Source organism: Azolla caroliniana, unplaced genomic scaffold (assembly GCF_043228905.1).
Source record: "Azolla caroliniana isolate FFs.n. ecotype wild unplaced genomic scaffold, voAzoCaro1.0.p SCAF_8, whole genome shotgun sequence".
Lineage (NCBI taxonomy): Eukaryota > Viridiplantae > Streptophyta > Polypodiopsida > Salviniales > Salviniaceae > Azolla > Azolla caroliniana.
In genome coordinates this window covers 4,134,352-4,145,678 of record NW_028230443.1, presented here as the reverse complement: position 1 = coordinate 4,145,678, position 11,327 = coordinate 4,134,352, and the positions used below count along the sequence as shown (strand labels likewise).

General features: G+C 36.9%; 1 protein-coding gene across 1 annotated transcript; it reads left to right on the top strand.

Annotated features, from left to right (window-relative positions):
* The first annotated feature begins 254 nt into the window (after positions 1 to 254).
* Positions 255 to 7,222, top strand: LOC147860848 (photosystem I chlorophyll a/b-binding protein 5, chloroplastic-like). The gene is made up of 6 exons (XM_087323691.1): positions 255 to 636; positions 5,690 to 5,822; positions 6,204 to 6,316; positions 6,399 to 6,503; positions 6,730 to 6,824; positions 6,923 to 7,222. The coding sequence occupies exons 1-6, from the start codon at positions 329 to 331 to the stop codon at positions 7,060 to 7,062; spliced, it is 894 nt and encodes a 297-aa protein (XP_087179817.1). The 5' UTR covers positions 255 to 328; the 3' UTR covers positions 7,063 to 7,222.
* The last annotated feature ends 4,105 nt before the right edge of the window (positions 7,223 to 11,327 follow it).

The following is an 11,327-nucleotide window of genomic DNA, read 5'->3' as shown; positions in this document are numbered from 1 at the left end:
ATTGGCGAAACAGAGAGAAAGGCGATCAGTTTTTTTCCGCGTTTTTCAGTTTATATTTGTTTAGGAATCCCCGATGCGGATGGCTCAACCCCATGGCTAAAACTCGAACGTGGCGTGTGATAGTGTCGATGGTTCTTATATTTTTTTTCATGTGGCTTGGGGGCTGGTGTGAATGGAACCCTTTCCAAAGGAGAGAAACCCAAAATTTATGTGGTCTCCTACAACACACAATTCTCTAAGGATTTGAGGATGACACAAATCAGCAAAGAAAAAAGGAAGGAGAAGGAGAGAGAGAAGGAAAAGAAAGCAGAGATTGGCCAAAGCAGCCATGGCCATATCCACCTGTTGCTGCAATTACATGGGCATGGCCAAGACAGTGCAGATTAATGTACATCCCATTAAACATCAATACTCCTACAACCAGTCCTTAAACTGCAAAACCATATTCAGGGCATCATCATCATCATCATCATCAGCAGCAGCAGCAGCAGCAACAGCAGCAGAATCAACAGCATCTCCATCATCCCCACCACCATCAACATCGCCATCAGTACCTCTCATTAATGAAGATCAACAGATGATAAATCGACCTCTTTGGCTTCCCGGTTCGAATCCGCCTTCTCATCTCGATGGATCGTAAGTCCTCCTCATCATAAATATCCTTTTATGTTTAAACTATTATTGTCATTCCTCATGAAATGACGGGACATTGCCTGTAATGAGTGATTTGAGGTAGATAGATGATTTGAGCACATTGACATCCTCCTCCTGGGAGGGTCAAATATGAGCTATTGGAACATTTTTGTGCAGTGTGTGAGGAGGTGATAATTGAGAATTCCAGTAATGAATTTCAAAATGGAGATTCTACATTGTGGTTGGCAGACAGAGGTGTGTAGAGATAGATAGGGAGACGGATTTGGATTTACAAAAAATAAAAGGATCTCTCTCAGCGTGATGTAGCTCAATTGGTAGGATTGTTTTACGACGATCGGAACTTCATGCGTTCAATACCCACGTTACACAATGTCGTCTTGCATATTTGTGAAAATTTTGACATTTGAACCCTGGAGCATGGTTGCAGTAAAACATTGCTGAGAGCGAGATAGATATATTGATTGTTACTGTCAATAGGAAACTGAAATAAGATCTATGGGATGATGTTGAGCCCGTGGAGAGGATCAAACAAAAGGCCAATGTTACATCCATGCAAATCTTATAGAAGTCAGGTAGAAGAAAGAAAAATCAAAATTTACCTTAACTATGTAGTTTCTCTAAACTAGCGCGTGAGAGAGGGAGCCTAGACAATTTTAGCTCAGCTAGTAAGATTGTCCGGTGTAGACTAGGACGATCATGTGTTCAACCCCTATCTTCCATAGTGGAATCTATGGTATTGCATTTAGTGACATTTGAACCTAGTGTCCATGGGTTAATAAAGACTCAGTTTATCACTGGGGCATCTTTTAACGTCTTTTAAGAGGCCAATATGGCCAATAAGACTAAACAAAAGATTACATCTGAAGTGTTGTCTCGTGTATGAGAACAACAAACCAAAATAAATGTTACTAAGTAAAAAAAAAGTAAATAAGATAAAAAGTGACTAAAGAATCTTGTTATCAATACACGCAAGATTCTCAAGTCAGATATATTGTATTTTTTGTCTTCTAAAGATTTCTAGCATAGACTGATTCAGAATGGAGAGGTCTCCAAAGTGAGGTAAGACTTGTGATGGCGGGAGATAATGGCTTTTCTTGGCCAATGATAAAGGTGGTGAGGTCACGATCCATGAGGTGTGGGCCTATGTGCATGGCAAATTGCTATTGCCTGATCTATTGTAACCCTTTGTTATGTCCTGGTTCCTGAGGAAACAAATGGCAAATGCTTTCTTCTGGAGGTATTCATGCATGTCTGCCTATCTCAATTTCTAACTGATGTGATGAAGTTTGCAGCTTCCCAATCACACTATGCAACGCATAGGAACTGATGATAAATCCATCCTCTGATGTGTATAAAAAGTGTGGCTTATTGTGGGCCATCTTCCGACCAAGTGTATTTTGGGGCTGATCCATTTTATCTTGTTTTCCAAGTTAATAATATTAGTTCGAATCACTCTATTCTTTTCCACTTTGGTCATGTTTAAATGGGGACAATCCAAGGTATATTGGAATGGTGTTAGTGTTGCCAATGGCATATGATGGGAAACCACCTCCAAAGCAAGTAATTTATCTATTTTTAAATGTTATTTTCATATAAAGGCAAATAGTGAGTTTCGAGTTCAACATTTCTCTTCCACAAAGAAATGTAAAGATCACTAGGATAACTATTTTATATGTTAAATAAATATATACTTAAAGATGTAATCAATATAATCATTGTATATAAGCTGAAGCATGAACGCTAAGTGGAGACATGCTGTTAGCCCTTAATGCATGTGAGACCCTCTATAAAGGATCGCTCATCTTATGTAAAAGGAGGGAGGAGAAATAAGGGAAAAGAAAAACAAAACAATATCTATGTGTCGGGGAGAATAAAAGAGCAACGTGGCTCAAAAATTCTCGAAAGAAAGGTCAAAATCTGAGGCGTAAGTTCGTATATATTATAGGGGCTGCTCCCAACTCTACCTGGATTATATCATGGGGTATTGATGCTTTGCTCCTTAACATGCGGGTAATCATTGAGAATAAATGTGTCTATAAATATTTTGAGTTAGTTTCCTTGTTAAGACTTGATCCCCATGTTTCTACTCTATCGAAAGAAAGAATGAAAGAAAGATATATTAATGTCTTTTAAGAGGCCAAAATGACCTATAAGACCAAACAAGAGATTACACCCTAAGTGTTGTCTTGTCTTTGATAACAACAAAGCAAAATAAAATGAATATTATTAAGTAAATATAAAAGTAAGATAAAAAGAGACTAAAGAATCTGGTTTTCGGCACAGGTGAGCTTCTCAAGTTAGATATATTATAACTTCTGTCTTCGAAAGATCTTTAGCATAAGTCAATCCAGAATGGAGAGGTTTCCAAAGCAAGGGAAGCACTTGCGATGGCAGGAGATAATGGCCTTTATTTGTCGAGGACAAGGGTGCTGAGGTCAAGGTCCATGGGGCTGGGGCCTACGTGCATGACAAATTACTATTGCCGGATCTATTGTAACCCCTTTGTTATGTCCTAGTTGAGACCCATTTGTGTATCCCTTGATTGATTTGTAGCATTAGTAGGAGCGATGGGGCTAAAGAAAGTTGTGATTGTTCTTTGTGGATGAGCTTGTGTGGCTGTACTATTGTCCTTCAACAACTTTTCCCTATGTCTCTTGAGTTCTAGCAAGAAAAGTCCTAGGCATCATTGGTTCTCATATTCCATTACCTTGTGTAGTGGGCCAAAGCCTTGAGGCAATGGTATCTCCCTCTTATTTCATAAATCAGTACAGTGACAGACATAGTGTTCTTCGGATTCCACTTTTTGATAACACAATTGGCAAATTCTTTCTTCTAGAGGTATTTGTGTATATCTGCCTACCTCAATCTTTAACTGATGTAATCAAGTTTGCAGCTGCCCTATAATACTGCGCAGTGCATAGGATAGATGTATGCCCATATAAGGTGGCCTGATGATGAATCCATCCTCCGATGTGTGTAGAGTGAGAGATATTAATATATTTTAACTGACCAATGTGGCCTATGACACTAAACGAGAGAGAAAAAGAAAGAAACATTAATGTCTACTAGCCACCAAAATCAGCCTTTTAGACAAACCATGAATACAAATATCGGTATCTTTACGTTATGATACAAATACAGGTTTCTTATAGATCTATAATAATGATCTTATTGCACGAAGTGGTTTTACAATTGGTTGTTATTTTTGAGATGGTTTAACTACTATTTATGGGATGAAAGAAAGAAAGATAGAGAGATATATTAACATCTTAGAAGAGGCTAAAAGGGCCTATAAGACTGAACAAGCAATTACATCTTCAGTTGTTGTCTTGTCTTTAAGAAAAATGAACCAAAATAAATATAATTAAATACAATGTGCTAAATAGTTCTCTAGGCACTTACAAGTTACGTAGATATGACACTGTGATGTGAAGAGGTTCGGAGCTGCCATATGACATTGTGTAGTGCCTGACATAAATGTGTATCGATATAAGAAGGCCTAGCGATAAATTCATCCTACAATGTGTGTAAAAAGAGGGCTTTATATTTGGGCATCTTCCTACCAAGGGATATCGTGGGCCTAATCCATATTCCTTCATTTTCCAATTTAATGATATTATTTGAACTATTTTATTCTTTCGCAATTTGATCATGTTTAGGTGTAGACAGTCCAAGCTATATTGGAATGGGGGTAGTTATGCTGTATTTGGACCTAGCAATGGGTCCGGTTTCGGCTCAAACCAAACTGAACCGTTAAACCGTGGCTTAACGGTTTATTGGTTCAAAAATAAATAAACCGTTTGGTTTGGTTTCAAATGTTATCATCCGGTTTGGTTTGGTTTTGAATTTCATGGTTTAGCGGTTTCGGTTTATGTGGTTTGGTTTAAAGGTTTAAAGGTTTAAAGGTTTAAAGGTTTATAGGTTAAAAAATATTCCTAAATTTTCACCTCTAGGGTAACTTTCAACTTTTAATTTTAAACCTCTAGGTTCTAACTTATTAAATTTTATATACATTATAAGTAGAGTGTCCTTTTGATGTATGATTATCAAATTTATGATAAGTATGATGACCAAAATTATAATATGTATGATGACTAAATTTATGACAGGTTTGATGACCAAATTTATAATAAGTGTGATAACTAAATTTATGATAAGTATGATGACCAAGTTTATGATGATTTTCTCACATAGATTCATAATATGTATGATAATCAATATCTCAAAAAAATGATTTGGTTTGGTTTTGATTTATGATAAACCAGTTTGGTTTGGTTCTAAAATTTTCGTAAACAGTTTGGTTTGGTTTTTATTATAAATAAATGGTTTGGTTTGGTTTCAAGGCCAAGAAACTGAACCGAACCGAAACCGAACCGGGCCCATTGCTTTTTGGACCCATTCTTGCATTTCAGCATCTGATTATGTCCATGTTCCGCAAGCTGTTTTCCAATCTTGAGTACTTTTTCTTAGGGAGATCTCCAATCTGTTGGGTACTAATCACTAATCGGAAAATGCTTCGATCACTAATGGGGTAGCTGCCATCTCTGCCTAGATTATATAATTGAGACTAAAGGTCTCTCCAAATCTGTTTAATGAAGGCTCAATCTCCATTCCATAGAGAAGAGTTGGTATTACAACTGTATCAAACAACCACTATTTTGTTCACGGTTCTTGGAATTATATATGTGCATATCCTAGAGGAAAGAAAGATCTGTTACTCCGAGAAGAAAGAAAGATCTAATAATGTCCTTTACGAGGTCAAAATGACCTAGAAGACCAAACTAGAGAGAGAGAGAGATATTTCATTATCGTCCTTGGAGGAAGAGTATGAACTACGGAACCTTTCACATTATGTATGGAATTGAGTTGTGACTCTCTATATTTAAGAATTTTACTAATGAAAGTTACAATTCATAGTGCATATTGTGACTCTGAGAGGAATGTGTATGTGTATGTGGAGAGAGAGAGAGAGAGAGAGAGAGAACTGATGGGATGTGGTTTTAAATTATACTCTTTAATGAAAATAATGATGTAGTCTTCCAGGAGATTTCGGGTTTGATCCTTTGGAACTTGGCAAAGATCCGGAATCTCTGAAATGGTATATACAGGCTGAATTAATTCATGCTCGCTTTGCAATGGCTGGTGTTGCCGGCATCCTTTACACAGATGTACGTAAGACCAGCTCCTCATTAGGAATAAAACTAATGATTAAGTCTATTAACTTAGCATATACTTTTTAAAAACACCATGAATAGAGTTGATACTACCCCTTATACTAGGGCCACGGTTTTATATGATACCATAGATTAACCTGAACAGCTCAGTAACGTTCGTGCTAGATACTTGAACTTCCTTAATCTCTAGTCGGCAGGTTGATTAGATATGTAAAAATGCACAGGTTATCTATGTGCATTAGGAAGCAAGAGCATAGGAAATCAGGATAATCGTTTAAAATTTCACTATATTCAGCTTACATTTAGCAAATATTATGTGTAATGCCGTGTGAATTTGGGCAAATAATTTCTATTTGTTTCCCCCAATTTATACAGGTTTTGAGGACGACAGGGCTGAAGGATCTTCCTGTGTGGTATGAAGCGGGAGCAAGTAAATTTGACTTTGCAGATACACAATCACTTTTCTTTGTACAACTCATTTTGATGGGGTAACATGCCTATTGATTTATCAATTAATTTCTGTCCCCAAAAACTAGTTTTCACTCATGTAATCTTTTGCTTACACTTCAGGTTTGTGGAGACGAAACGGTACATGGACATTAAGGTACCTCATTCACAGGGAACAGAGGACTCATTTTTTGGCTTAGAACCAGTGCTACGAGGGTTAGAACCAGGGTATGAATTGTAATACACCTTGCTTGTTGGGAATTTACCAGAATAACCCTCTGTTGTACAAAATTAGAGGTATTCTGGTAATTTTTGCTAGGGCTATTCTACTAAATACCCAACTAGTTGGGGGGTGCTTTGGTGGTAGCCCCACTATATCATATAATGATATGATTATCCACAATTAGCTCATATCTTCTGCTTCAGGCTAAAGTTCAAACATGTCGAACTATAGGTATCCTGGTGGGCCGATTTTCAATCCGTTTGGATTGGGTATGGGTGTTGGTGCAGGGAATTTCAAGACATTAAAAGAAAAGGAGATAAAAAATGGTGATGTGTTATTTCTTACCATATTATAGCTTGGCATGTTTAGTGTCGATAAATAATTAATTTGCTGATTCTGTTTGTTGACATTGATATATTTGTAGGAAGGTTGGCAATGGTGGCAATGGTTGGTTTTGTGATTCAAGCATATTTGACGAACGTTGGACCCATTGACAATCTCTTGACTCACTTGTCTGACCCTTGGCACAACACTGTTGTACAAACCCTTACCACTCAACACTAACTCTCATCTTGTATATTATGATACATATATTTTGACAATGCTTAAACACTGGAAGCTTGTTGATATCTTGAGGAGTCCTCTTGCTCTCATATTGTATGGTCCGAAGTCAATAAATGACTTTTTTTTTGCTTACACATGTCCAAAATGATCCATTTCTTTACATTGACATGTTTGTCTCTATCAAGAAGTGCAAATATGTTTGGACTAGTTCAGGGGATATTTTTTTTGTAGGATTTAGAATGCTCGGCTTTATTAGAGATTTGGGTTAGCTCTTTTGAAATAGGTTTGGATATGTCCAGAAATTACAAAACAATTTTTTTTCTATTTTATTGTTGTGTTATTATATAGCAAGAGTGCAAAACAGGTTTAATGAATAGAAGGCTAGGGTAATGTAATTGTACCTAAATGAATGCAATGGGTTTAATTAAAAGAAGGCTAGGGTAATTCATATATGTGCTCATAATTAAAGATGAGTTATCAAGAATCTAGTAAAAAAAATTAATGAAGTTGTAATAATGGGTCCAACTAACTCTTAACATCTTCATATATTTCTTGCTCTAGGGATAGTGTCCTCTAGGGAAAATACAATGTCAAGAATAATTTTTTAAGAATGGATCCAATCTAACTCTTAACATTGTCATATTTCTTGTTCTAGGGATGGTGTTCTCTTGGGAAAATAGAATCTCCCTTGAAGGATTGTCTCCATTTAGTGGTGGCTAAAGCACATTACAGCCTTCAAAGTTCTCTTTTGAATGGGATGCAAGCTCTAAATGAAGGCTATCTATCACATTGTGCGCTGCTCTCAAATTTGAGGTTTCTACCATGAGCTAATTGATTGTTAGCATTGTCAATCATAGGATAGTAGTTCTCACATAAGTGAGAGAACCCCAATATATTGGTAACATAGATGTCCATGGTGTTCTCGTAAATGACATTTCTAAAGCCATTAAAAACATTGACAATTATTTTTTCACAAAGATAATCGACATCAAATTAGTGCAATTAATCAACGCTTAATGCATTTATTCTTGTAAACTATAACATATTAATAAACCATCCTCCAAATTCAGTTATGTATGAAAAAAGAGGCGTGAATCATGTTTTATAAGAAGTAATACATGATATCGATTAACCATACTAATTCAGATCAAAAGCTATGATTTACATAAACTAACAACATATCAACAATAAATTAATATCATGCCAAGGATATTAAATGGTTGAGAGTTTACGTTTTCATCATCGTTGGCGTTGTGTAGTGTAATTGGATACCAAACCATTCCGTTCTTGAAGGTTTGGTGTCCAACGAAGGTTTGTCCCATGGAGCGCAAGTGTTGACTTGCTAAAACTAGATCAATGGGCTTATCATATAATAAGTTTAGGATTTTCCCTCTCCAACTATTGGTATTCTCCTTGAGCAATATGGGCCAATGAAGCATGGGGATCTTACTGATTTCTTGAAATAATGAAAATGAAGGACAAGAAAAGTTTTTCTTTTTTTTTGTTAAATCCAGAATGGAATCAAGTTGTTATGGGTTCCGACTTCATTAGTTGTGAAAGTAAGACTATGTTTTATATTTAGTATCCTAAAATATATGCTTTGCCTAGCAAGACACCTTTACACACATACTACATACATAGATACATACTTGCAATTACATACATATGCACATATATTGCACACAACCACACATGCATTTATAAATATACAAGATATATGTATGCATGTATCTGTGTGTGTGTGTTGCTTGTGTCTATTTGCAACCAAATAATAAAGAAGCTTGGTGAGGGAATCACGATCACAGATGGTGGAAGGTGCATTTTAACAACCCCATGCAATTTGCACCGTCTTATCATTGTCCACAAGTGTGCACCCATAACTAACTTGACTTTATCTAGCATCTGTCATGTCTAACCCGGGCTAATGAAATTTCTAAGACGGCTTTGTCCTTGCATCATTCATGTCTAACCCAACCCAAAGTTGTTAGCCTAGTTTACTTTTTTCTAACACGGCCTCGCCTTTCTAACCCAACTAACCCTACCCAAGTTTGTAACCCTGCTACTTGCATCTAAGCCAATTGAAATTTCTAAAGAGACTAGAAACTTCAAAGGTCACCAAACATTTCAAAAACATATTTTGAGATCAAAATATCCGAGTTTTAGATATAAAAGCTCCACTCACCAAAAACTTCAAAAATCACCAAATCTAAATAAAAAAATCACAGATAATTAAAACCACCTAACCTTCTTAGATTTCATCCACCATAAAAGTTCCCCCCCCCCCCCCCCCCCAAAAAAAAAAACTCCTTCCATTAGTTATAAAATTTTACATATGAGATTAATATATACAAATCCCTATAGGGATGCGATGAGTCCATCTTATGTGGATGCCCATCTTATGTGGAGGTCGACCATTGCTAGATGAAGGCTAGTCATTGTCTTTCAACTCCATCGGAGTTGCCCTTGAGGCCATCATATTGGCTTTTTAGAGTGGCTACGGCTACAACTCCACTCCATATCTCTTGCATTAACACGGATGATTGTGTGGTTTGGTTGGAGAAGACCCGTCTACACCCTTGTTTCCATAGAGTCCAAAGAGTTATTAGGCTAACCAATTCCAACACAACTTGAGATTTGCCATTAATAGGAGTTAAGTGGACATTGTCGATAGTGGAGAAAAAAATCTCTTGTGCGTTTATCACCAAAGCCATCCCCTCTTGATGCTCATATCGGTCAATTGGGGCCTGCCATGATAGCCAACATATATTTCCCCATGTGATTAAGCCTTGCACCTGGCATAATTGCAATAAGCGGCCAACCCCCTGCCATATTCGATGGGCCTCTGGGTAGTCCCACAAAGCGTGCCGGATTGATTCTATTGCATTTGGGCACACTACACAATTAGGAGAGGTAAGGTTCCCACGCTACCATGCACCAACCGGTAGTGACCTATGTATTAACAACCATTGGAAAGTGGTGATTCGCCGTGAGTGTTGTTGAAAGAAAGGGATGGGTTTGCTTCCTTGCCCCGCGTAAGGATCAGGTCATGTCCATTGCAAAGGGTCCCAACTAACCTTACGTAGCCATGTGTTTTCATGAGTACATATGTGCTAATCTGGTTGTACTTTGACAGGATCAGGATCTACAATCCATTTATGCCCAGTATACGCTAGTACTCAAATTGCCTTATTCTGTGTTGGTGTCTCATTGTCTTGCAATTCAGAGCTTGCGATCCTCTCTAGTGTTTTCCTACCTCTTGGGATCAAGGAACCCTCCTCGTAGCTTATCCTGTCACCATAAAAGTTTTAGCCAACATAAAAAATTCAGCCACCAATTTTCTTTTTGAAGAGACACGAAACTTCAAAGATCTCACAAAAAGCTTCAAAGATCACACATATTTTGCAAAACCAAAATCTTCAAAGATAATGAGGTCTTCATATTGAAACGATTTTAAAATTTTGGCTGCCATAAAAATTTCAACCACAAAAACGTTAAGACCCTAAAAAATTTCAACCACCATAAATTTTTTTAGTAATACATATTCAGAGATCAAAATCTCAAAGTTTTAGATATGAAAACTCTAGTCACCAAAAACTTAAAAAATCACAGGACCTAAATAAAAAGTTAGAGATCATGGCTCTAGCCTCTTGTTCAATGGATGGCAAAATACACCCACAATTTTTGCAACAATCAACATTAAAGTCCTTGAAGTTAATGTCAAACTATCACAATACAAACTTTTTACCTTTTAAGTCTCACATATTGGCAACTGCCTCTTAGCAAACGAGCACCTCTTTGTAATCTTCCACGTGTGTTTTGGTCTTGTTTGGGGAGCTTTCCAATAAGTTATTGTGATGCATGATCTGAATGTAGATTATATGCAATGCTCATAGACCGAAGCTTCGAAGAGGATGTTGATTCCGAAGATAAGATAATAACAAAACAAGAATACAAGAATTTGTATTACCTAAAGACCAAGATGACAAAGGTGTTGAAGCCTGACGTTGAACTTGAGTGGTTCAATAATAAGCAGATCTTCCACTTACATAGTATACATGGGATGACGCATGATTACCACTTGGCATACATGCATGCATGCCATTTGGTGATCGTCCATTGTGTATAGTGCCACATAACTCTTAACTAAAAATAATATGAAATGCATATTTGTTAATTCTCGTTTGGAGGTTATAGGTTTGAATTTTGATATTGATGTTTTGTGACAACATGCACATCAATACCATCCACAACAATTTGAATGCATG

Bases quoted from the DNA above. Each gene is read 5' to 3' on its own strand.
- LOC147860848 (XM_087323691.1), top strand. From the start codon at position 329: ATGGCCATATCCACCTGTTGCTGCAATTACATGGGCATGGCCAAGACA. The intron at 637-5,689 runs GTAAGTCCTCCT...ATAATGATGTAG, and splicing joins CCTTCTCATCTCGATGGATC to TCTTCCAGGAGATTTCGGGT. The intron at 6,504-6,729 runs GTATGAATTGTA...GTCGAACTATAG, and splicing joins CTACGAGGGTTAGAACCAGG to GTATCCTGGTGGGCCGATTT.